The 27,972-nt window shown below is 42.4% G+C and overlaps 2 protein-coding genes across 2 annotated transcripts; one reads left to right on the top strand and one right to left on the bottom strand.

Moving 5' to 3' along the window:
• Nucleotides 1–83: 83 nt before the first annotated feature.
• Nucleotides 84–27,424, top strand: LOC128301334 (serine/threonine-protein kinase meng-po). The gene is made up of 2 exons (XM_053037759.1): nucleotides 84–175; nucleotides 24,634–27,424. The coding sequence occupies exon 2, from the start codon at nucleotides 24,634–24,636 to the stop codon at nucleotides 26,140–26,142; it is 1,509 nt and encodes a 502-aa protein (XP_052893719.1). The 5' UTR covers nucleotides 84–175; the 3' UTR covers nucleotides 26,143–27,424.
• LOC128302688 (peroxisomal N(1)-acetyl-spermine/spermidine oxidase-like) lies at nucleotides 4,793–6,521 on the bottom strand. The gene is made up of 3 exons (XM_053039551.1): nucleotides 5,820–6,521; nucleotides 5,180–5,751; nucleotides 4,793–5,027 (listed from the first exon to the last, which is right to left on the bottom strand). Exons 1-3 carry the CDS (start codon nucleotides 6,519–6,521, stop codon nucleotides 4,793–4,795), a joined length of 1,509 nt encoding a protein of 502 aa, XP_052895511.1.
• Nucleotides 27,425–27,972: the final 548 nt, after the last annotated feature.

The following is a 27,972-nucleotide window of genomic DNA, read 5'->3' as shown; positions in this document are numbered from 1 at the left end:
CTTTCATGAAATATTGCTTAGCGCAACAAAACCAAACGGTTCCACAAAGGGGCTTCCAAAATCGCACTGAAAGCAACAGGACAGGACGGTGAAAGCCCCACACTTCATACAAGCAACCTCTCTACGGCAGACAGAACGGCTTGGGCATATTTGAAAGGATATATTTTAAGCTTAGGTAAGTATGGATTCTCCTTCGTTTGGGGGTTTTCAGCCATCAATCTTATTCGCACATCGGAGTTGGATCTTCGACATTTTGCTGACGAATGTTTGTTTCATCATTTTCGTGCGTTCTCAGATTGATGCGTGTTGTTACATTGGCTACAATTAGCAGAGTTTTTTGACGCTTGTAATAATGCCAATAATGAAATATTTTTTTCATTTAATAATTCAAAGGCAAATAAGTATAATATTATGTAAAAAAAACACGAATTTGGACAAGATAATGCTATAGAAACGGTCATGGTGAAGGTCTTCAATATCATCCCTTTTTCGGAATGATCCATCAATTTTTCCAATCACAATACCCCTTTTCGCAGCAAACGTAGGCATTTGAGCGGAATTAATCTCAAGACATGCAAAAAAGACACACGCTTCAAAGGATTTTCGCTTTGCTCCGTTTCTATTTTCGCATAATACAGGCCGACTTTCCGACTTTCCTACCCTGTTTGATCATGGTTCATGGTTCTTAGGAAGTAAAACAAAAGCGCATTCTCCAAAAACCCTCATCGTATTGTTAATGGATGAGATACGAGATTGAACATTGATTAAATTTCGAACAGAATGGTTACTAAATCTTTTGTTCTCGTATCAGCAAATGTCATCCCTGCGGTCCTGCGGAAACAAAGAAACCAATCGTTAAGCAAGGATAACGCACCGTGTTGGATAATGTCTTAATTTACGGATATTGAACAAAACCTGTTTTATTCTCATAGCGACAATAGCTGACCGGACTCACGAACCTGTCCATCGGTCCCTCGTCAGTAGTGCTTAGTGCTAATTGTCAGATGACACCATCGGAAGACATAAGCAGAAGCATGCAAACCGTCGCTGGTTTACCCGGGCGCATTTTCCGAAAGGACGCTTACATTTCCTGCCACACTGTGCCCGGCGAGGCCAATGGTCAGCCTAATGGTTAATGGTGAGTGGCTCTCTAAAAATAAATGTAGTTTCTGAGCCATGGTCTAATCTAGGCATTGGTTCGACCGCACCGTGGTGACGAGGTGGATAAATTGAACCATCGATCTACTTTTCTATTTTTGTTGCTTTCGAGTTAATGCGATTGTAGTCCCGATCGTTGCCGTCCATCAAGGTAGCATAAAATATTAATTCCGTAATACGACGCTACGACACACGTGTGTTGTCAATGCGTAAATGGTGGATTTTGAGGTTGTGGAGTACGGGAGCAAAAGAGGATAAATAAGATAGAAATAAATAGCAAATAAATGTACGATTAAACTCGAACATCAGTTTGGTTACTTTTATTTTCATGTGATACTATTTAGTTGGAATTGGTCCTTTATGTTTTTATTTCATTTATAACGCAGTAACGAGCAAAAACAGTTCATATAAGAATAATATTCAAAATTTATAAAAATCGATTGGACACGGTTGACATAAATTATTACTAGGCTTTGAGTAATTCAGGGCTAACAAACTATCAGAATAGGCCGTTATAGGCTGATAACTCGTTCAACAGCCCTTAGTTTTTCCTCTGTTACCAATACAATATGAACAATTTGTTTATTGGCTATTGAAAAATTAATTATAAACTGTTTTAGCTATTCAAAGTATTACTCATATCCGGGCATTGCTCCGTTGCAGATCTAAGTTTATAAAAACAATCAACTTTTTTATATTCCCCAAACGGACCGTTAGCAATTTATGCTGCCATAGCCGCCGGTAGCCTTTTTTTTCGTCCAAAGACTACCGTCCAAACATTGAACATTTTGCAAGACACAATGTAATCACTGTAAGCGATAGAGGTTTTATTCAAAGGGTATCCGAGCTACGGAGGAGCTATGAAAAACCTACCAACACGGATACCAACGAGATCCGTCCCATTTTCTGTTCTCTTTAGCGACACTTTTCCAACGTTTTCGTCATCCGTAGGCCGGTATCATCATTGCCGGCCACACTTGACCGGCGGCACAAGGCTGCGACTAAATTATGCTACTATTTTTAGCTTGCCCAAGAAGGCTAAAGCATAAGCTACAATCCCATCACTGGAAATCCACTTAAAACTCGCTTGCCGAGCTCGAGCGTGCGTCGAGCGCCGTAGGACGCGCTGTTTTGTACCGCTTCTGCTTTTCTCTTTTTTATATCCTTGGTTATTCCTTGAATTGTGGATTGTAGATAAAAAAAATCTACCCATGGCATGTGCTCGCGAGACCGGCCAAATGTACAAAAACGTCGTCTCGCACGAAGCGGCTTTGGGAAACTTCGTGCTGCGCGAAGAAAAAAATGCAAAGCCACAGGAAGGAGAAAAGCTCTTTTCCGATTCTACGTTCAAGGTTTTTTTTTTTTTTTGACAAGGCGAATGTCCTTTGGCGGCGTACATTTTTCCGTGGCGGAAGTCGTGTAAGGAAGGAGTGAAAAAGAACTTTATTCGATGTCACATTAGAGCGGATGTTCTTCGTACCGGTACAGCATGAGATGGGTTTGTACGATAATTCTGAAGCCGTAGTACGAAAATAGAAATGTGATAAAAAAAAAAACAGTCGTCCATGCCGTACACCACGTGCGAGAAATACAGTAAGGATGGGAACACTGTGTAACCCATCTTCTTCAGCATTTCCCGGTCGTAATCAAATCATTCTTCTTTCTTCGCTGGGAATTGTTGCAGGTGAAACGAAGCTTTTCCCGCAGCACATTTCAGCATTTATCTTTAGCCAGCATGTTAGCCAAAACGCTCCGTTTTGCTTCACGTTGATCGATCGAAGATCGTTGCCGAAGGTAAACATCGTACTCGGCTCACCAAATCGTTTCACTGGTTGATGAATTGGTCGAAAACGATCCATATGTTCTTCGTCTACGGCGAAACTATTCTCTTGGGAGTCTTGTTGTACATGGGTTAGGCTTCTATTGGGTAGCGACGATCGATTAGGGATGAAACATGGCAAAAACAAACGCGGAAATGGATGGTCATTTATGAGAGTTATCCTTTCCTCACGGAGGAAATTGTAATGGAACCAAAATGTCGGTATACTGTGTCACATGAGTATGATTGGGGACTGATTCGAAGAAGTTGTTGAAGAAGAATTTCTCGGAAATTGATATTTGACGATTATTTTCATTCATTAGGGACGGCCTGTGCATATTGCTAGTATTTGGCCAAATACACACGTTGTCATGGCATTGACCATTGCATATTAAGTTGATCCCATGAATTACTGGACCTTTTTTTAAATATTCCCGCACAATTATCTTGATATTTGTACTGCATCTGTTTCATTAGTAAAAACATTTTTTTCCAAAACGGAATAAAACACATCGTTTCATCTGAGACTGGAATTCGCTACCATGTCGTTGAAGTTTGTCAAGGTTATTCGGATGAAATGTTATTTCCTTCCCAAACGTCCCTGATCTTGAAAACAACACTGTGCGACATCGGGCAGGAAAATAAATCCCTCACATTTCTGAACGCAAACAAAATTGAATGGAAAGAAAAACTTTTCCGCTCGTTTCTTAGAGAACTCTTCTTCATCCAGCGGAAAAACGTTGCACCTTTTTTTGCTCTCTACACAACGGTTCCACCTTTGCACTACCCACGCGCGCAGACTTCGCGCGTAGAAAAATAAAACAAGTTATTTGAATTTTTTGGCTACAGCATTTCTTTTCGTTGGTCCCGGTCCCGGTCGGGGCATGCGATTTACACAGGCATGTGATTTGGAAGGTGGCACACCTTTGCGGTTGGCGACATGGTATGTGCGTTTGCCTGGATCGCTATGAGTAATCATCCGTTTCGATAGATTTAAGACATTTTCACTTCATTTCACTTACGTCTCATTCCACTTGGCTAGCTCTGGTTTTAGTGCAATGGGCGTACAATAAACTTTCTATTACGTTTAATCGTTTCAATCATTGCTTGTCCTTGAAGGTGTTTGCATTTGAGTTTAATGTGGGCTAAAAGTCATGTTTCCAATAACATTATTATATTAAAACCATTTTTAAACTAGTTTCAATAAACGGATCATTTGTATGGAGAAAAATAAAAAAATAGTTTCAATTCTATTTAAACTACTTGCGTTTTAAAATGCTTAAAAACTCGTTATTTTTGAACCTTATTTATTTTTATCCTAATGTTAGTAAACTTTTGCTACTACCTTTTAAACCACAAAATCATTGTATGGCAACAAGTTTACGATATGTTTAACAGATTTAAATCCGTATTTTAACAGAAATCCATACTATGTGTTCCAGCAGGATGGCGTTCCAATCCACAACCAAAATGTGGTAAAACAAAATTGTTTGGAGAATTTAACTGACGTCGCAGACAAAGCTTTGTGACATGCCAGCTTCCGAGATTAGGATCTCTCGTCTTTTTCGTTTGATCGTACATGTGGTTGAAGCGCTGTAGACTAGACCAGCAACGTGGATAAGTGGTGGGAATAAAAACCTGTGTGTGAGTTACATTAAAAAGTTATCCCTTAAAGTGACTCTTCGAAAATATATTCTTGGGTATAAGCAAGCAAAAGGTTATTCAGTAATTTGTTTCATTGATTTCATGTATTTTTAAGCCTGTGTGATTTTTCATGCCATGTTGCCTTCAATCGGAAGGTATTAGTACACCTTCTCAGCTGTAGTAGTTGATCAACCGATCTGCTTCGCGGAATCCACTGTCGATGGCACCATGGACGGTGGAATAGTGTACCGGATTGGTGGCTTCACCAGCAAACATCAGAACGGGCTCATTGGCCGCATTTTGAACTGGCGTTCCAAGGTACCGTGCACCGGTGTTCAGATTCTCCGTTGTTATCGAACGGCTCGAGTATGAACCGCGGAACAGGCGATCCGATGACCATTTAGATCTGAAAGAGTGACACAATAAGTGACAGTAAAGCGAGCCTTAAGGTAGGTAAGGTAAAGTTGGGCTCTAAATATAAGTTGTGACAATAGTAATTTCAAATTTTCAGGAGATAAACCAAAAACGCAGGTTAACAGCATAATAGTTTGTACAAACCTTAAAAGACCCCGAATGTTTCCAAAAGTAAGATTTTTTCCAAATATTTTAAGCAAATGCAGAATGCCATCTCTGATGGTCGCATCTCCCAGGTTCTCTGCCTTGCGTCCTTCGGCGCCATTCATCCAGGCCATCAGTACATTCGGTTGATTGTCGATGCGGAAGAAGGTTGAAACAGCTTCGGCCCAGGCGTGCGGTGACTGACGCAGCGCGTTCAGATCCGTCTGGTACCATAGCAGATGGACGGTATTGGGGAAATCTTCCGGTATGGGCGCATCGAAAAGGACGAATATTTTGTTAACCGTGCCAAAGTAGAGCCCATTGATGGCCTGCTGGTTGACGGTTGGTAGTGCAGGCGTAAACATTGTACGGTAGTTCTCCTTCAGTACGCCTAAGGAGACGGTAACGATGACATGGTCGGCATCGTAGGTGGTGCCGTCTTGTGCCTTGACAATCACCTCACCGTCTGGCGATCCTTTCCATTGGATGTTGGACACGAATTTGCCATAGGTGATAAGTTGACCAAGCGGTACCGGTGTCAGCGTGTTGTTAGTTGTTGCTGGTTGGTTACCCTGTAGATCGGTGTGGGAAAATTTGCTTTGTGAGTGTGTCGAGAAGTTTGAGAGAAAAGAAAACATACCGAAACAATGTCCAGAATAGTGGAGAATCCTTTCTTTCCATTCCACGCGATGTCCTGGTTGCCGGCCGGTTCCACGTAACTATCGGTTTCGCTCGCTGCCACTTCGAACCAGGAATCGTACGCGGTATAGCCTCGCTCGTAGTTGTGATAGTACACCAGGAACTGTTCCGCCAAATCACGGCCAATATCGCTAAATGCTGGTGTGGCCAACTGTTTCCAATATTCGTTCGTAAAATATTCACCCAAACTTCCATCGAACGTGTCCCTCGCGTCGGACTCGATAATTCCTTCCGCCATGGTTTGCAATCGGTCCGCTACTGCTTCCGGTACACTCACGCCGCTCGATCGGATCAGCACGGCATCCTCATCCGCAATGATAGAGGACTTCAGCAGCCCGCTGTAGACCGATGCCAGCTGGTACACTACGTTGCCCTCTTCTCCGTGGCACCATTGTGCACCCAGCTCCACAATACCACCACCGAATGGAGTCGTGTAGATACGGCCACCAAACCGCTGTGATGCTTCCAGAATGGAAATGTTCTTGAAACCCTTTTGGTAGAGACGACTAGCGGCGGCAATACCGGCAGCACCCGCACCAACAATAATTATTCGAGGATTCTCCACTCCGTTCACGGTAACACCGACGTCTGCCAAGACGGTAAGACAGATGAATAATCCTATCAACGATACAGACCACTTCATATTGATGGAGTAGACCGATCGTTCGGCACCGCGATACAATACCCGGACACACACTGTTTGAGACGCGTTGCCTTTTTCAGCAAACACGCTAATGGCAGACCATTACAATTTGCAGGTCGTATTTAAATATTTTTTGGATGCACACAATGAGCCGTTTGTTATACTAAAAACAAGTTTGCTCTGTAAAGAATGTGGTATGTTTTCAGATGCCTACACGCGTCTGCTGCCGACAACACACCCACTTCTTATACCAATATATTATTACTTGATAAATGGTGCACAACAGATCCGTTTATGACACCAATGGCTTGGATCACTGTCTAATGCTACGGTATTGTGGCATTAATAACGTCAACTTTTTTCAAATGATCCATTTCGTGTTTCGTCTCGTTGTGCTTCAATGTTTCTTTGATAAGTAACCGATCGTGGGTATCATAGTTCTTGTGCGTGTTCTCTAACTTGACAGTTTATTCTGTATTTTTTTTTCAAAATATTTTTAAGCAAATTATGATGCGTTAAAATAGTCGACCTCGACACTGCCAGGCTACTGCTCAAATTAAAAAATAATAAAATAGTCGACTTGCTGCTGCCAGTGCTTATTGACTAGAATAATGACTAATGTTTTTGTATTACCTCTTAACTATGTACGGGATCATTCCTTAATTTTACGGCATAATCAATTAGATAAATATATGAACAACTATTGCATTAAAACGCATGTTGTCAGAAAATCAGGGGTTTACTAAAAAGTAACGCAGATGCTGTCTGCTACGAATTTACAGCCAAGAATTTCTCTAAATGTGACAGCTCACCGATACAGCTTGATCAAACGGTTTGGTACTCGATTGAGTCATAAACTGTATGAAGATGGTGACATCACTTACCTTAATACACCTTGCACATTGCGGAATAATCTGATTCACAATAAAAATACTTTTTAAATGCCATAAGCTGTCAAGGGTGACATATTCAGTCAGTAGTTCTTCTTCATGACCTTCAATACAACTAAACGAGACAACCAAATTTCCAGATAAGGCATACAATTCTTCTACCGGTATCGGATTATCAAACAGAACATATATTTTGTTAATCGTTCTAATCTAAATTATGGTGAAGGTTAAATTGGTTTAAGGCGGGTCATGTTGGAGTGAACTTAACTACTACGGTTCTCTTTTCTGGTGGAACTTTAACAACTACAAAGTCAGCTTCGTCAGGGGACCATAACCGGTATTAACGCGTAATTACTGATACGATGTTTCATACCAAAGAATGTTAGTTACAAATTTATGAAACGTAACGAACTGAGTCATGGATACTTGTGTTTGTGTGGTATTCATTGTTCTAACATAATTACCCAGTTTGTAATGGTAGTAGTCGAATGTGTTTTTGATGAAAATTTCCAAATGATGATTGGATTTTGTTGATATATTATTGTTCAAAATTTGTAAAAACCCAATAGTTGTGTAAAAACTATGCTAAGCTCAAAGTTGTGTAAAAACACCAGAAACTGTTCATCAAGATCATGGTCTCTATCACTACAATCGTTTGGGGAGTGCAGTCTTTGTCAATACGTGGCGGAAAAAACGTACGTAGCCCGGATAAGTCTCCACATCGACCGACTCAAAGAGCTTGAGCCATGATTATGGTTTTAAGTGTTGTTATCGATGCGTACACCAATAGAACTTACCAATGCAGCTCCATCTGTAATGATGGATGACTTGAGAAAATCGATAAACACTGATTCAAGCTCGTAAGCCACGTTGGAATCAAAGATATCATTGAAGTAAAATATCTAAATAAAACTTTTCTTATAAAACAGCTAATAAATCATTGTATATATTTTTTTCATCCACCTGGGAAAGTGTACTCGAACTTAAACCCCGGTATATATAAACGCAGCTTTTATGTCAATAATTATAAATCTCGAACACCTCCCACAGTTGGGCTACGAGATGCCAAGTGCCAAACATAGCTAGCTCTTACTAATGCTCTTTTCTTAGAACTTGTTATCGGTGTCCTTTCTAGCACTCAAGTAAGCCTCAACCACCTGGAGTTGCTCATTCCTACGCCAGTAAACAGGGCTACCTTCGTCTTTGGAATTTATCAACTAATTGAATTCCGTTTCCAAGAAGCCAAGGAATAGAAAACAGTTGGTTCTTAAATGGAAGAAATATGCTGCACATGAGCTGCAATATACTGTCACTGTTGCTTCCAAAGACATTCACCCATAAACAGATTCTTGTAACACGTAGCATGGAACACTGGTCGGCAATAGAAACAGCTACCCAACATAGTAATATCGACTAAGAGCCATTTGACAAGAGGTGTTCTTCCGGTTCGAGTGGGACGTGGTTCGATTGAGTCAAATCTGGAGGACTCAAGTGGATGGGACATATTGAAACCATGGTGCTCGGATACCATCCTCCACACGGTCGATGGGTGGCAAAAGTTCCAAGAAATTTTTACGCTAGCCACTCTAGAGCCGATTACATTTTCCGAAGCTCACGTTCGTAGCAATTTAAATGAACTTCGTTTAAGGTAAGTTTTCCAGAGAAAATCAACCAATTAAACTCACTAACGGTGAAGAAGAAAAAGTGCCGGAATAGCGGTTTCCTCGTTGTAGCAATATTAGATCAATCTTCTCATTCAACAGCTTTGTATAGCCGACTTCAACGGCTCAACGGGTGTTACGTTTGCTCCTCGTGGCCGTACGAAGAAACCGTTGATAGCCGTTGATGTACGTTTGCTGTGGTGGTAGCAACAAAGAAAGTCCCGTTGCCGTTTTGTCATCGAGGATAAGAAGATCGAATGCTTCAGGCATGCGATATTAATGCGACTCCCAATTACCATGTTGAAATGTTTGATAAAACGATTCTGACATTGCTATCCCACAGCGAACGAAAATGAACTTCCCGTTGATATGGCAAACGAAAACCCTATTCCTGTAGGTGGCCTCGTCATGGAGACAGTGTCCACAGCGAGCATACTATCGATTGCTTCACACCACATGCTGCGCTCTGGACAAACTGTCGCTAAAAATAACGCTCTAGTTCGTTCTATTTCGGGACCATTTCCATCACTCTCGAACAGACAGACGGCGCAACTATTCCAGCTCACTGAATGCCTCCTTTTCCCATACTGTGAGGCTGACAGATACGAGGTTTCGCATCTGGCCTAACAACAATATCAGTAGCAGCAGTAGCAGCAACAACTTGTTAGCTGCTTTCATGGTCCTCCCAACGGTGGATACATTCAGACAAGTGCACTGCACGCTCAAGAGCAAAACGTTTACTGCCAGCAAGAGGATGAAGAGCAGTGCTAGTGTATTAGAGCGATGCTGCGATAAATTAGAATTTTATCAGTACCCAGGTTGACCGCACGGGTACTGAGTCTGTTAATTGGACTCATTGATGCGGTTTAAGTTCATATACCACTCGGATGCCTCGCAAACTTGCCGCAGGTGGCAGTACGCAAGAAGCAAATGAAATCTGAGTGGTGTTTATAGCTCGCAACTACGATCAAGTGGGTGTACTTATCGCAATCGATATCATTAGAAATGATTATTTGGATTTGAAGTTGGCGCTCACCTGGGCGGAGCAGGAAATTAATTTACTCGAGCAATTTGTGGATGGAGGAAGCAGCGTTAAATTTCTTGGAAAAATAGGTTCATTATTTTCCGGCAATTAGTGTTGACAGGAAGGCGTCATTTAAGTGATAAGTATTTAGATCAACATATACAATTACATTTAATATACGAGTAATCATTTTCGATTACTAAATGGTGGACTTCTGTTCCGTACAGAGATACTTTGAATAAATGAGGCAGATATTAATTGAATTATTTCAAAACAAAATTTCTACACAAATATGCATATAAGTGAAAAGGAATTGGTATAAAATTATTTTTCTCTTCAGCAATTTCCTTGATTGTTTTTCATTTTTTGTTATCTAAAGTGTGGTAGGTACAAACCAAAAAATTGTACCAATCAAATACATTCAATTGCTACTTCCGACAGTAGTTCAGAATAATTCGCGTGAGATGGTATGCAAATGATCGAATCCATGCACACCGCAAGTGGTTGGGCAATGGCAAAAGCTACACAAAAAGTGGCGAGAAAGAATTACGCTTCCAATTTGGCTATTTTCGTGCGAACAGCGACCACACCAGACCACAGAACATGTAGAATGAAGATCTTGTTTCTCCGACAATTTCTTCCCCTTCATCCTAAACCACAAGCCAAACCATGTATCGAACGTTAGACAGACGAAGTAAGACATCGATTCCTGATCAATAGGGCAACCTAAAACGAAAGGGTGTAGAAAAAAAAGAACAGATACTAGCGCCAGACACTAGCGCCGATAAACGATGAAAACCAATTCCTCTTTTTCCAGCCGGAGCTCTGGACCACCCCGGTGTGGGTGTCGTCCACGGTTCAATGGTTTGTTTTACTTTCGCCGGCTAAAGCACGTAAATATGTGACGTGTTTTTGTTTTTCGTTTCAATAAAAACAACAAAATAAAACCCGATGCTCATTGGCAAGATAATAAAATGTGGTACCGGCATCAACCGGCATCAATGCGCGGCAATCGAATGTAATATTCTATTTCCACCATGGTGCGTAATCAGGTTTTATGAGGTTTTCCTTCCCTTTTTTTTTGCTTGTGTTGTTTAGTGCAGGAATTCGATGGGATCAGTTAATCGGTCTGAAATAGAGCGATACAATCATTGCGGACGGTGAGACTGAAACTGGGGTGAGAGTAATTGAAGATTTGTTTAATGTTGAAAGTCAACTAAACTTCAGCAACAGCTGTTTCTATTCACAAAATGTATGCAAATGTTAGATCGCATTATATTCAAACTGTAGTCTAATAGCAAGAAGGAAAATGTCCGTAGGCGCTTTATCTTAAGTGTTTCTCAGAACACTCGAAACGTAATCTCTGTTGCTCTCATTCACGGCCATTGCCATTGCCTGTTGAACGGTTTCGCTATAATTACAAGTTATTGAGCGTCTTCTTCGTAACGGACAATAATCTTTTCATCGAAAGCCGCGGAAGATCGATCAAAGCGTAAAAAGGCCTATCTTAAAAAGGAAACGATGGAAAAAAAACATTCCCAAAGTGTGGCTCCGGCAAGATCATTTTCATAAACAAAAGTGTTTCGCCGTGCCGCTGTTTGAAGCGGTCCTGAACAATGTGCGGATGAAATGGAGCTTGGAGTGTATTCCAATGTAAAGCTGGGAAAACAATAGTCAATCTTCGTGCTCCCAAAAAGGTCTATTTTAATATTGTTTCAAATTTAAACATAACATTTCCCCACCCGGACTACCGGGTCATCACTCCGTCACTCCAACTAGCTGAAAGAAGAAAAGTATCGTTCGAAGAAATATTATTCTATCCCCTTGCGAAACTTCCCAAAATGGAGTTTCCTTGTCAAGAAAAAAAAGGATTGCCCATAGGCCAAAAGTTTAACCAACTCTTCGTAAATAGATTGAAAAATTTTAATGACACACCTCCACCACACCCGCGCTGCTTCGAAAGTGCCACGCAATCCTTTACCGTAGAGCCTCCACAACCACTCCAAAGATAAGATTCTTAATTCAATTTGACATCCTTTACCGCAGCGACAAATTGCTTGAAACGCTTTACGGGTAAGTTGTGGACCGGTTCCGCAACCCAGTCCAACCGAAAGGAGAGATTAATTGAATAAATCAAATTTTACAAAACTTACTTTCGATCACTTCGACTCCTTCGTGTTGCGAGGAAGCAGCCTTTCGTGCTCGTATTTTCCATCCGGGATACAGAGAGAGTAAATGAAGGTATTCGATTAAAAATTAGAACATAAATTCTGTTTAACAGCAATACAATGCAGCGCAGCACAATAGGCCCGTTGTTTATTTACTATGCGACTGTATTGCATATTTTACAACATTATTTCCTTGCCTGGTACAGGAAATCATAATTTGCAATTTCCTTCCCCTTTATTACGACCACTATGCATTGATTAGTTTCGCATATATACCAGCTGGACAGCGCGCACGGGTTTTGCGTAAATGGAATGATTTTATTAAAAATGTTTTAATTCAATTTCCTCCCGCATCGCTTCTCTTGCCAAACCGACGCGATAGTGCTTTAAAAAGAAATAAAGAGAGACCCCAGCGGAGCATCTGAGCGATCGATTGCGGTTTGAAGCGTCCCGTGCACTGAACCGTTACGTATCTTTTCTTGCTACGGGAGCGTTACCTTTCCGCGTTCCGGCAGCAACTCTCGGAACGAAATGGACGGTTTGACGTGTTTTGCCTCAGCATCCGGTAATAAATTGCCCTTTTTTTAAGCGTGCAGCGATAGCGCGGTACGTTACGTTATCCTTTCGATCCTGGGGTGCTAGATTGCGATAACGTGCGTTTGCGAGCTGGCAAAGGGTGGCCGGGAGAGTTGAGGCGCACTGTCGGAATAATGCCGTAAGTTATCGATCGCTGCTATTTTTAGCCATGGTCTTGCCGTTGGAGTGTATCGCTAATTTTTTGGCTCAGTTTCGAAGCTCGAACGTAGATAAGCAGTGCTAACAACGGCACGTGACAAGAAGAAAAAAAAACCCGGGCCGAGAGGTAAGAAGCGAATGATTATGTAGACGTCTTATGGCTTATGGGATACTTGTTGAAGCTGAAATAATACTGATTGCATCTCCGGGGGAGTGTTGCAAACAAGACGTACCCGTAATCGCTATCGTTCGAGCAAATGACAAACTGATGGTGATGAAGGATTGCAACTTTGGATTTGAGTTTGGCGATTGTAATAGAGATGAACACCAGAATTTGCGGACTTCCAATTATGATGTCTATGCTCGTTTTCATTCGAAGTGTTAAAATTTAAGTTTATTCAAGTTAGGATTTATTATTCCCTTTCATCGTTCTAGGAAAAGTAAAAACGAGATAAAATTTTCTCGTAACAGGAAATCTTTAATACATGTTGCCGTTAAAGTAGCAAACACACCAGCAAAAAAACTACACTTCTACTCAATCCTGATGGATTGTAGCTTGGGGAACGTACGATGCTGCTCACTAGCCGAGAACCCTACCAACTTAGCGCATTAAACCAGCTCGTAAATGATTACCATTTTCCATCTGCATCGAAAGCAGCTTTCGCAGTAAATGGCAACGAAGTTTCTACAGGGCTGCATGGTTCATTGCACGCCAGTTTTTCGCAGTCATTTCCGGCGTTCTATCGTTCTGCCAGCGACCTCGGTTATGGTAACGTGGGCCCGGACTACCGTTCTCGCTAAATCACTGCCACACATCTCGTGGTGCAACTGGGGAAGGATGTCTGGTGGAATCGATGCTAACTTGGCTTCAGCCCATAGGTCTTGATTTCTCCTGGGAGCTTGCAAAGTCGTTCGATAGCTGAAACGAACGTCTTCTCTATCGGATGCTTTCTGTTTTACAAGTGAATTTCCGTTGCTTCTTGTGGCTTTGCACGATTTTTTTTGTGTTGTGTACATTATTAGGAAATATGATATCGAATGATTACAACTTAGTTCTTACGCACCACAAGAAAACATAGGACTAATCCTGAACCGAACCAGAGAATTTAAAAATGATTTTTTGCATTATTTTATGTTAAGCATAATCTACACAATTTTATGGTATTATTCAAATTATTAAAAGGAAACGCAACAATCTAAGAACAAATGCATTATTTTCAAATTTGATAAATTATAACACAAAAACAAATATATTGACGAACGGAAATGTCTTCCAATTCATCAAATCATTAAACGTTTTGGTGTTACGGAGCATCTTCGATCATCGTGATTATTGTATTTGATTGATTCTCCTGTTTGCATCGTTCTCTCTATCTGCATGTCTCGCTCCCTCCCTCCTAATCAGCCGTCCAATCACAAGGCCAACACAGTGCCATCCTTGGCATGGTAGGAGAGGCCATTGCTAAAAATAATATCGCACATCTGTTTTTTTTTTCATGAACACGATTAATCTTAATTTACGCAGACACCGTGTCGTGGTCGGTGAAAATTCGGCAAACCGCTAATTCATTCCACCCTCTTCCTTACCTTTCGTGCCATTTTTTCCCTTTCCAAAATTTCTCGCCCCGCAGTTCTCGGTTCAATCATAAATTCTCAGTTTTCATCTTTTTTTGTTGTGCGTTGATTTTTTGTGCATCACTTATTTTTTCATTACTTTGAGAAATTTCATCCACCTCTGGATGGATCCTTAATCGCAGGATACATGCAAAATTAATCACAATTCTCCGTAGGAGTTTTTGGTCGATTTTAAGGGATAGAAGTACGGCAACACTAACACCATTTTAGGCACAGCGTGCACATCACGCAAAACCACAATCCTTTGGTTTGAGGTCCACACTTTGTTGGTGGTGGGTTTGTACGTGGGCTGCTGCTGTTGCTGTGTGAATTTGATTGATGTACTTCTAGCAATTGGGTAGGGCGCGACTTACGCTACGCCAACGCGGAAGTAGCATGAGGCGTCACGTTGACGGTGAATAGGCACCGTGGCCCTTCATTCCACGACAATGCCTTCATCCGGCCGATTGTTGAAGCGCAGTTTAAAGTGGAGCATTGAAGGGCCACCATTTGCAAGTGTATTCAAGTGGCACTGAATCGGTAAAAACGCCCTTGAAGGAAATAGCTGAAGAGTGAGTGAGGCATCTGTTTGAGGATTTTTCCGGAATTTCAAGCACTAGGCAGGAATATTTTGAGCGTGAGAGGTTTCCACGGTAGGTGATTTGTTTCCCGCTTATGCGTAACGAAAGAGCCTTGACAATGACCATTTTCATTTGATTGTCGATTCGAGTGTGAATGCTTGTTATTGCGTGATAAATGATTTCTAAATAGAATGACGGCGGTGATGAAAGTTCTATAATACATATTCATTCGTTATTTATGAGCGATCGAATCGAGTTGCGTTTCCAGTAATCGGAAGTCCTACTAAAAAGCACTTAGTGTGCATGAATCATCAATGAAAATCTGACCGAATAATTAGGAATGTTGTTCAATTTCAAATGGTTTACAAATCACATTTCCATTAATTATGAGGAAAATTCTCGTAATTATTTCGCAGCTTGTTCGTGCGGTAGTAAAAACATATCGATTAGCACGAAAAGTAATATAACACCAGAATGGTGGAAATCATTGCAACTGAAATAAACCTTTCTCACCGAATTTGTTCTACGCGAATGAGTTTCGAAATTCGACGAAACTAATGATAGTTTCTACCACTTCCTTCCAGCTAGCTATTAATTTTAGTTACAGCCTACATTCTACCATTAATCACAGTTTACACGTTTTACCAGCGCCAAACTTACGGAACCCTCCGAGATCCGTGGCAGCAGAAAGTCCACGCTGATTCGATCGTTCGGAAAACTCATTCCAGACCGTTACGCACGGACGGGTGCATCATCCAAAACGCTGCACTGTTTGGAGCTTTGCACGATACCACCCCCATGTGCGAGGGTTTATTAGCTGAAACCACCAACCGATGGTCCAATCGATCGATCACAACGCAAACTTCCGGATACATTCACACAACGACGTCATTCTGTCGATAGCCTCCCAATAGCGGTTCGGTAGCGTATGTAGCGCTTGAGCGTTTATGTGGTGGGCCCGTTTGCATCCAGACACCATAATTGTAGTGGTGAACGAAAACTGCACAGCCTTTTAATTATAAACAACGGATTTCGATGGTGTTTTCCGGGTGGTTGTACCGGCGGCGAAAGCGCTTGCAGCGAGAAAATGCATAGAATTGAATGGTGGATTTAGCACCATCGTGGGTTTGCGGTAAAGCTAGGATAGACGATGCAACACACCAAGGCCCCGCATTGATAGCTATCTTTATAACACGATTTTCACCACGACACCCGGCCGCTGCATGAAACACCAGGCGTCTCCATCGATTCCGTTTGGGTTAAAATTAATCTCCAGCAACAGCAATTAAAAGCTACTATAAAACTGGATCCACCATTAGCTCACTATCCTTTCATTACGGAACCAAACGGGACAGTGCACATCAGCGCAGCAAGATGTGTCCGCCACGCCCCACGGCCAGGATGATGCTGTTTAAATGTATCGCCTTGATCAACGGGGGTGCTTTTGATCGTTTGCTGAGTTTGCTCGTACTCGGCGTGCACAAGCCGTTTTGGTAATTCTCGCGTTGATACTCTTCCAATATCATTAACCGGTTGAGCCGAGCTGTGCACGGTTGTCATCGACCTTTGGAAGTTTCATTGCCTTCTTTTTTTTGTTATTGCATGGAAAGCGTGAAATTGTGGAAAACACTTTTATGATCACCGCGCGGTGGCGTAGCAAAGTGAGCAAAAATAAAGCAATAAAAACCGCGTGCCGTATATTGGAGCCGTCATATAAAGCAGCACACGGTCGTGCGTGACCCACTCGATTGTCGTTTATGGGCGTCCCTGGAGGGATAGCGAACTGAATTTCACTTAAAATTCCCTTCCACACTCGCACGGTACGGACGGGCATTGCTCGCTGTGTGCCCCACACACGGTGACAGGGGAAGAATAAATTTGTTTTCAAAAACTGTCAAATCCTATTGAAATTTATGATCACTTTCGCTTTTGGTGGATTCCTTTGGTGCTTCGCGAGACGATTTGTGTTATTGTGTATGGTTTGTTTATAGGTAGAAACATACTTCGACTGTATCTACCGATGATTCACAAAGTGAGCTATAAAGAATTTCCAAATCATTGCTAAAACTGAATACTTCTTCGGGGAGTTGCTCCATATGCTTTCCCGTTAGAACCGTATGAGCATTTCGATGGAATTAAAACACGAAACAAATCGCGCGATCAAATGTTGTAAGTAATGAATTAACATTGAATAATGTTAACTCGTAATACATGACAACACGAATTAAGAAACGAACGAATATTTTAGCAGGCATATATAATCACATAATTGAGTACCGAGTCGTCCCAGTTGTTGTGACGATAAATTAGACGCAAACTGTCTCCAACCGGCGCAAGAAACGACCTGTATCGACCTGCCGTACTATCGGTAGACTCTCGGGAGAAGCCGATGAACCGACCAACCCACCGGCTAAAGTGAATCACTCGAAGGCGACAGCGTGGCTGACAGTTTAAATAAACACATCACCAGACGGGCAGGTCGGGCACTGTGTCGGGCGTTAACTGGAGATCCACCCAGTCCACCCAGTGCACTCATAACGCTCGAGCTAACCTTCTTTCTTTGCAAAAAAGATAGTAACCGGATTGAGACGTGTGAGTAGGATGGTGGAAAAAAGAAACATCTAAAACTCAACGTCTTGTCGACCGTTTGGCTGGCTGAGCTGGCTGTGATGGTCCATAAAATCACCAGTGGAAACTATCCCGTCGTGAGCTTACCCGCACATAAACCCACGCACACAGCGAGACATCATTATACGTACGCACCAGTACTCACGGATACGACGGTCCAACACGACAGACGCGTGTAGAAACGTCTCTAGACAGCTGAGCTAGTGCGTAGCCAAGCGTTGGTGCGTCATCATGTACGCAAAACCTTTTTTATTCTGCCCGAACGGGAGGGATTTGGATATGAATGATGCCAGAGGGCATGGGCAGTGGAGAGAGAGGCAAGGAAAACACTTTTCATCGGATAAACTACCGGTGGGTGACAAGGAAATCTTTTCATCTTTATTTCAACGTGTCCGGAGCTACCATGCTGGACTCTAGTGAAGCGAAATTCTAGAGCGCGTGAAAGGATTCGAATTTGGAATGATACAAAAAAAAAGGTAAGAGCGACGGGGGCACTCTTTGAGCAGCCGATTTACTGTTGATTTTCCATTGTGGATACGCACATACAAAAAAAAAACGGAGGCGAAAGTAAAGTCATGCGGGCGAGGAAAATCTAGCAGAACGAATGAGACAAACATGTTCTGAGCGCACAGCAGCAGAATGTTGATGGTAAATGGTCGAGACCAGGAACAATGACAGCAGCATGACTGTGTGGAAGCGAACGGAATGGAAACAAATCTTCAATATCACTGCTGACGTCATTGCCAGCATTGGACGGAGGAAAGGAGTCGTCGATATGTGTTTGAGAACATAGATGAAGGCGGTTACTGAACACACAGTAACGTGAGAAACTTTAGATTGGTTCTTGTAGCATTTGCCGGATTAGGTCGAGAGTGATTGTTGGGAGCGTGTATGGATCAAGACGACGATGAAGTTTTTGATTGATTTTATTATGCAAATATTGCTTAAATTTGGTAGAACAGTAATCGTTTAGATAGCGTTTTTTTATGTAGTCTTAAAATAGTTGAAACATTAGATACTTCAAATGCATTTTCGGTCTTCTAGAAATTGAACGATTTCAGCTTTTCGTGCTATCGGTCTACAGTTGAACGATTATAGGTTGCTTTACTGTTGTATAATCCAAAGGCTAATATGTAAAAAGCTGATATAATATCTACTGCCAGCACCATAGTCATTTCATTTAATGGCGCTTGGTATAGTTTGATGCATTGAACTACTCGCCTCTTACTGATCCTGCAAAGCACACCACAGAATCATTTCTATAAATTTGATATTTATTCAGAAAAACATGGCATTGACGAACATTATGTGCCTGAGTTTCTTGAAAATACATATATACATATAAAAAAATACATATATACGCAACAGTTAGAGCACACCGACTATAACATCGCACAAAATTCCATTATTAACTAACCAGTAACTAACGCGCACTTTAACCACTTTTATTTCAACTTTACTGTTCAGTGTTTTTAGGCTAGGTTTTTAGACTCGTACGACCTCGACAAAAGTTAAAACTAGACTAAAACCTTAATTTAAGTATACGAGGGTCAAAGTCTACGTGATACCAAACTCATGAATTGTTTAATAAGGAAGTAAATAAAATTGGATAATAAATAAATGAACAATTAACAAAATAAATTCCTAGAATAGATGCTCGGTAGCAATGCGCAATAAATTTGAAATTGAATCGAATGAATGAATTGAATCGAAGCAAAAGGGAAGAAATATTTAAAAGTATTAAGTAAGAAAAAATATCTAGCAGATATAGCATAATATTGAATAACCTTTAAAAAACTACCTAATAGATCGGTCAGTAATGGAACCATAGCTGATGCAATACATTTAAATATGTGTCTATTCCAAATTCTATCATCTCAGAAAGACATTAAAATGGAACTCACAGAGACATTAATTAAATTAAGTCCAGTGCATACCCTTCATGCCTCCGTATCCGTCTTAAACACTGAAATGGTTAAGTGAAAAAGGTGTAATCCCTTAGTGCACCTAGTGTTAAGCGTAAAAATAGTAAAAAAATATGATGTTCAATTTCTTAATGTTCTAGATTTACATTTCGAGGGTTATGGAACAAATAAACAAATGGAGATTTTGGATTCATTAACAGTTTTTTTTTTCCTATTTTCACTGAGCTTAATTTACATGCAAAAAGTATCAGTGAAACTAATTTCCATAATTGTTGCTAACACATGTCGAATTAACTTGAACTTTAGAATTTGCAATCTCTTGCAACACGACCTTCCATTCGCCTCGTTAGCATATGGTAATGATTCAATTAATCGCTAAACTGTACGCAAGCTTCTCCCGTAACAAAGTCCCACTCACGCTCGCCTAGACCGTCTTGCAAATGATCGAATCTATTATCGCCTAAAAACAGGTTCAAGAAAAAAGCAGCCTGTACAGCGTAAGTGCACGATGCAGAACTCCTTCTGTACAAACCAACCCTACAAACATCAACCCTGAAACAGATTTCATGGAAAGTTGCCAGCAAACACACTCACGTGCACATGTTCCCTCAGCCTGACCACACACAGCAGTGTTTGCCCCGGCGAGAGGATTAGAAATTTCCCGATTGGCGTCATTGGATGCGATTGGCACGGGGCGCGATATTGAAACGAAGCAGATCGCCTACGGTGATGCAGTGAAGGGTCGCAGCAGTGCGATTTATTCTCTTAAATCAATCAAAAATTATTTGCCCTGACATGTTCCATCTGTTTCTGGGTTGGTTATGGTGCAGGCGCAAAACTGCACTGGTTTTGCTGGGCGATTATTTAATCCATTGCTGCATTTGATGCTGGCCGTTTCGTTTCCATCGACACGCAGGGAGCTAGCGCGGGCTAGCTGATTCTTATAAACTAAAAATGCCCGACATAATCAACACGACAGTAAGCGATTGAAATTTATATAAAGATGCAATCGGGACACAGGGGTGACAATCGATCGAAGTTTACCGAAAAGGGCAAATGTGTGGTAAGACTGTAGGAAAATCTGTTACCAATCGATCGCACTTGAGCATTTCGCACTGTAAGTCAATACGCTTGCCAATGCATTAGTTCATCCTCCGCATCTGTCTGGGAAGATGACACGGAAGCTTGGCGTAGTTTTACACTCGACGCGAACCATTGGCATCGGTCAGTGCTGGTGGTTTGTTTCGTTCTGCTTTCGAATGACGTTTGAATAAGCTAATTTAGCATGATGTCAGCGGGCGCTCGAAAGGTGAAAGATGCAATCAAGACACTGCGACCGTAGCATTCGTCCACTTGGGCACTGCTGTGACAAACGATCGGGGCAGCATCGATTGGCATTTCTGAGCCACCCTCCCCTCCGATTTGCATCATTAGTTGGACGGGACTTCTTCCATACGTGTGTTGACCGAATGCTCATTTACGTTGCAGCTGGAGCGGGAAATGGTCGTCCACGACGCCGGGTGCCATTAGGTCCCCATATCGTTGTTGTGTTTGTTTTGGGAATCGGAAAAAGTACTGCCCGTATATTGGTGCCGTAGCACTCGTACCATTGGGGCCGTTGGGCACAGAACGACTGCTTTTAAGGGGTGTCTATTTTTATGCCCGTGTTTGACATGGTCTTGGGGTGTGTCGCGATTATTGCTTTTTAATATTGGATGTTTTCACGATAGCGGTATGCTTGTACGGTATAACTACGGAGGTATGAGACTGTCGGATGTTATTTTCAGCAACCGGTTCCATATTTGGGATGATAAAAATACATCCCTTTTCCATCCGCCATAAGCAGATTATAGCAAAATGATTTGATGGTTAATTTTAGTCCTTGCAGAAGAGGAACTGCTCGTTTGCAAAAGCGTACAAATGTAGCATTATCTCGAACCATTAAAACCATGCCTTAAATTGCGATATTAATTTCAGCGCAAATATATACTTCTTTTCCAAATGCTTAATAATACTTCTGAGGAACTTTTGAACGGCTCGAAAAGTGACTCACCCCATAAAAGAGCCAACACCCAATTTTTCACTGAATCACTCGATAAAATACTTCATTTCAAGGTTTTACGCAAATGTTAAAATATGGGGTACATAAATCCTTTTTGCCCGCCGGTGTATGTCCAAACACCGCCATTTGTCAACGGTACGCAAAAGGTTAAGTCATTACGTATTCCTTCCGAGCAACACCACATTGCGCGCCGGTTGATACTGTCACAAACCGCTCCCTGGAGAGAAGTTATGATTACCGGTTATTGTGCGTTGCTATCGTAGAAATATTTTACCTCATCAGCCGCTCAAAACTGAACCCATCGTGTGCCGTGTGGTGTGGATTACGAAAGCAGGGATTATCATCCGGGGACCCATCAGTGTGCAGCTTTTCTTTTTATACAGACCGTTTCATTTCCACTGCTCGGCATACATCGGAATGAAATTCCCACAAGAAAATCAAACCACTTGCTGATAGAATTTACGACCGGGCCGGAATAAAACATGCAAAAAGGGAAAGAGATAAGAGTCATGGAATTCGTTACTTCTTTTTGTGTCTAAAACCGAAACCCCTGGACACGAACGGAGTCGATCCTGCTCGAAGCCGGGCAAAAGCGTTCGTCATCGTGCGAAATGGAATGGAAACGTTTTCACGTCACGTCAGCAACGGTGAAGTTGGGTTCATTTACATCCAAGCCTTCCTCCGGCAGACAGACACTCGGATGTGCGGCGAGACAATGGCGAATCTACGCTCTTCCTGCTAGCCGTTCCCAGTAGACAATCTACATTCCGGCGCAGTTCCAGCTAAACTTTTCCAGCAAACTGAAGCAAAATATAATTTATGCTGCTCATCAGGCGCACCGGAAAAACCGCTCCACCGTCTTTTGCGTCATCGTCGGTTCGTTTCGCTTTCGACATCGGAGGGACAACACACACACACGAAGCAAGAGACAACATTCCATTCTAAAGCCATGTTCTTTTGTGCTTCTATGTTGTCCCTGAGTGACGTCACGGCAGGAATTGCAAATGGGCCGGGGTAAACCCAGTGGCCCAGAGCAACCTGTGGCTTTGTGAGGTAGCCATCGCATCGCTGAGTGGGTGCCCTGTGTGTTCCCTTATCAATTAGCCAACGCTTTTGTCCGGTGCTGGCCGCCGGGTGCCGGGATGGGGGCAATGGAATTTACGGTTCAGCGAGCAAACTGTGGAGCAAATGTGGAGGAAAAACGGAAGCCAAAACTTAGCCCGACGTGTTTGTGTTGCGTTACCGCTTGTCTCGCTTTGGCCGCTACGTGAGCAAATAAAACGCATCGTTTCGCTTCGATGGAATGGTAATCGGAGCCATTCCGTGTGTTATCATGCCCGGTCGATGGGGAACGACTCGACCGGATGCTGTCGGGCGGGTATTTGCGAGTGTGCGCAAAAACTGGTAGGGAAAATGGCACTGCTCGGAACATTTTCCTGCGATGGCAAATATATTTCCGCATCGCCGTTACGGTATGGCGCTTCGAATTTGTGGAATTGAAACTGGGAAAAAGCCATCCAGCTTTGTTGAATGTGACATAATTGATATGTCACTCCGCAAATACTTTGGACTGACATAGGTACGCCACAATGTTTTCTCCGCACAATTATACACAGCAGAAATTGCTTGCATTCGATCAATTCAATTCTGAGGATTGGATCTGTTTTTAAATCACCTTAATCGAATTTTGCTGAAGAATTTGCTAGCAATGTAATATTCAATATGATTTTTACTGATTGTATCCCCTCAAGTAAACGAAATTTTCCACCTCTTTTTCTGCTGGCAACAGTGTCAAATATTGCTACGCTTAAAAAGATGCTTGAGATGAAAAACGGAAGGCAAAAAAAACACACTCCCTTCACGCCACTATCCAGCAACGAGAGCACACGATGTAACCTTTTCTAAGCGGTGAAAATTGGCGTGAAAATGGTCACCGTCATTTGGGACAAATGAATTTCACCCTCCGCACACACAACCCTGACAAACACATTCGAACATGTGGTGCCGATGTGAAAAGCGTACCCAAGCATACAAACCATTTGCGTAGACGCAAGATCCTTTTCGGATTGGCAACTGGCAGATGTAGCCACCATCCGTTCATCTTCGGCCCGCCCCAGGTACTCACCCTCAACGCTGGCCGTTTTGTTTCACCCCCGTCACTGGAGGACAAAAACTCTCGACGAAAGGCAGACGCCGAACCGATGGGCAATGTGCGTGTTTAAAAATAAGAATTTATTTATAGTAGAACGGGTGTTTAAAATAACTTTTCTCGTGACCTTTTTTCCACCCGCCAACCGCCATCGGTGGGAGAGTTCACGAAGTAGCGCGCTATACGTCTGATCAGCAAACGAGTTGAAATCTGCCGAAGAGGGTAAGACAAGGCCAGATCAGCTGGACTCACTCTATCCTGCACGCAATAGTTTGCTGATGATCGTGGTCGACGATCCCAAACCGATGTGAACCAGGGGAAACGATTAATGTCTAACGGGGAAATAGGGCGAATCATCCATGCACGATTCTGTAACCGGTTGTACGTATGTTACAGGTAGTAAATTTCATGGTTGCGAATGCTGCAGAAACGAAAACATTAGTGTTTATGTAATGCAACCACAAGAAGTGACCGAAGTGATTATCATTGAAATGATCGTAAACAATCCGACGAAATCCTAAATAACATCAAAATCGATGTCGTGTCCGAAACTCTTAGTAACAGGACCTCGCACTACATTATGAAAGAATGTACTCTGTGTGCTGAAATTGTAACTGTCTAATTTGGCTTTTTTCTAATAATCGTTATTTGTCCCTTTTGTGTTTTCTTCCCCAGATGAAAAATAAACCCTCTACAAACGCCATCATGAAGCTATCCGAGAGCAAATCCGACACCTCCATCATTGCCAACCTGTACAAATCGATCAACAACAGCTATCGCCGGCTGTCCAACACCAGCAATGTGCTGCATCGCATTCCGGAAATGGAGATCCCCAACATGGCGATTACCGACGAGTACGACATCGAGAAGATGATCGCCGAGGGTTGCTTTGCTAAGATCTACCTAGCGCACCATCGTCCAACCGCGACCACGGTAGTGCTGAAAGCGATCCACACCGAACTGACCAGCCTGAAGGAGTTTGTGCGTGAGTTCCACTACAACTATCAGCTCAGCCACCATCCAAACATTCTCAGCTGCTACCAGGTGAAGTTTCAAACGAAGGAATATTACGTGTACGCACAGGAACACGCACCGTTTGGCGATCTGGCGGCGAACGTGGGCGCGAGTGGACTACCCGAGAGTAGCTGCAAAAAGATCGCCGAACAGCTCAGCTCTGCGCTTGGGTTTATGCATCTGAAAGGGCTGGTACACCGGGATTTGAAGCTGGAGAACGTTCTCGTCTTTACGCCCGATTTTTCGCGCATCAAACTGTGTGACTTTGGCACGACGACACGGGAGGGTGTGCTGGTGAGCAAGAACAACAAAACATGGACCGCTTTTCTGCCGCCCGAGGTGCTGGAGGTGGTCAAGAATGAGCGGTTCATCTGCAAGGCATCGTCCGATTCGTGGCAGTTCGGAATCGTGCTGTACGTGTGTCTGACCGGAGCGACACCCTGGAAATCGGCTGACTGGGTACGGGATGCCAAGTATGCCGTGTTCATGAAATACCAAAAGCGCGAGACGACCAAAATACCGGAAAACTTTAGACGATTTACACCTCGATTGCTTCGTGCCTTCCGACGCATCTTCGATCACCGGGACGAGGATCGGGCGAAGGTGACGGATATCATGAAGTACATGAAGAATCGCTGGATGGATGGCAAGATTACGGTGTCGAAGTCGGCTTCCAACATAGCGTCCGTGGGCCAGCAACAGCAGTACCAACAGCCACATCACCAGCACACCAACTCGGATCAAGACTCCGTCAAGTACATCAACCATCGCGAAAGTCGCAACTCGTTCGATGGTAAGTTGCGAGCACGGCGCATGACCAGTGTTGGAGCACTCACGCCAGACTCGGTGCCGGGTTCGATGAACCTGGCCGGGCCGGATCATCAGGATGCGATCCGAACCAAAGTGTGGGATTGGCTGGAATCGAACGATCTGAATGCCAGTGGCAGCGCAGATGATCTCACCTTCTGGAGCACTAAAGATACGAAAACGTTGCAGCAGCAGCAGCAACATCACCAGCAACAGCAACGGCGCCAGAGCGTGGGAGGCCATCAGCTGCAACAGCATCAGCAGGATCTGATCAGTTTCAGCGAAACCCACAGCACCATGACCACAAGCATGCTGCGGGAAACGAGGACCATCACCAGCAGTGGTGCGAAAATGTTCAAATGAAAACCCCTCTAACCTCAAATTCCACCTAGTGTGAAGCGTGAACCGACAGTACACAAGTGAGAACAATACTCCTCAGAGTCCCATTACCCCCATACACATCAATCGCGGCACCGAATGTTGCCTGACGTTTCCAGGATATTCGGTACGGCAGAGTAACTAGCTAGTACATGTGATTATATTAATTATGTGTGTGATAATTGCCAAATGTGAAAGGAATACCTAGCACGTAGTAGAAACAAGCAGTCCGTGCGAGGCGTTTCGCCAAGGGCTGGAAAGTGTCCGTTACCAAAAGCCCATCAATTGACGTAATTTGTTGTAAAGTTGTGAAACATTTTAGCGAAACCATTTATGAAGAAAACGAAACGCAATAGAGAAACGATGTTTGCGGAGAGGGATATATAAAAGAAGCTAAACGTTCAAGCAAGCAAACACATTACAAAAGTTGGTGTTGATTTCGGAAATGTGTGAGAACGTCGCAAAAGAATTGAACCTACATGACAAGAAAAAATATGTAAATGTGTGAAAATCCGAGTAACAAACAGGGAGAAGAAGTTAGCCATGAAATGTGTTAAATCTTTAGTGAACGTGATACAGTATAAACGAGGGTATTTATACATATACATATATTCAGATATACTGAGCTGTATACATACATATTTATGATATTAATTTTAGAAACAATCGAAAGCTGTATATGAACTGTAGTGTAAGAAGATTGTTTCAAATCATTGCGAAGATCAAAAGGATCGGACAACCAAAGTTGGGTCGAGTTGATCAAACAGGAAACCAAACTGCTCACCTGTGTATTATTTGCTTTCCAAGTAAGTGTTACCCTGTTTGTGTATATCATAGAGCGATATAGCGAAGATAGTTTTAGCAAGAAAGCAAAACAAACCCCACGGATTGTACACAAACCAACCAAATCGAGTGTAAGGGTGAAGTATGCTAAGGATATGGGGAAAAAAGCTCTAAGCTCTAAGTAAACGATGCAATAATAGATAAAATAAAAACAACATAGAAATATAGCAAGGGGATCAAACAACCGAAAGAGTTAAAAGATGATGAATTAATTGAAACTTTACCAAACCACAGTAACACTCAAACAGTAGAATACAAATTTGATGAAGTGTTGGAAAAATGTGTAATAGTGTTTTTTATAAGCAGTAAATTTACCCTATTGAATGACATGGTGTATGCTAATGATTGATGATTGAATGATTGTACATTTTGTGGAGGGACTTAGCGGATGCGGATGATTGGCAACTGGTTTAGTCGATTAATAAAGTATGTGATAGTGAATGAATTGAAAAATGTTTTTATCACATTAATTCTTAAAGCTGTATACCTAAAAAACTCCCGATAATATCCGAATATTCATTAATGAGGCTACCGTTCTTGAATATCTCGGCTCTTGACCGATCGAATATTTATTTTATATATCCTTGTTTAGCTAATTTGTTTTATTTGATTTGCTATATCGGCCCGGTTACACCGCTACGCAAGTGAAGTATGCAGTGTATTCAAACTCCTTCTTCGTTATCGGCACGACATCTTTAGGATGTTTAAGCCTACCTTTTTATTTTTATTTTTACTTTATTTACCCGTAGGATAGTCAGTGCTGCGTACGGAGGTTTGGTGGTTCAAATGAAATTTTTCCGTGGTCCTGTCTTGTGCAGACCGACTGCGCTACCAATACACCATCTGGCCGCCCCGTGAACCCTTATATGCCCTTTTACTTCAACCTATTCATGTATTCTATTTCTTGAACGGGATTTTTTCATCTGTTCTTAAATGATCCTACCGTTAGTTGCTAGAATAGAAACCATGCGC

Source organism: Anopheles moucheti, chromosome 3 (assembly GCF_943734755.1).
Source record: "Anopheles moucheti chromosome 3, idAnoMoucSN_F20_07, whole genome shotgun sequence".
Classification (NCBI taxonomy): Eukaryota; Metazoa; Arthropoda; class Insecta; order Diptera; family Culicidae; genus Anopheles; species Anopheles moucheti.
Note: the sequence above shows the minus strand (reverse complement) of the source record. Positions and strands in the feature narration are given on the sequence as shown.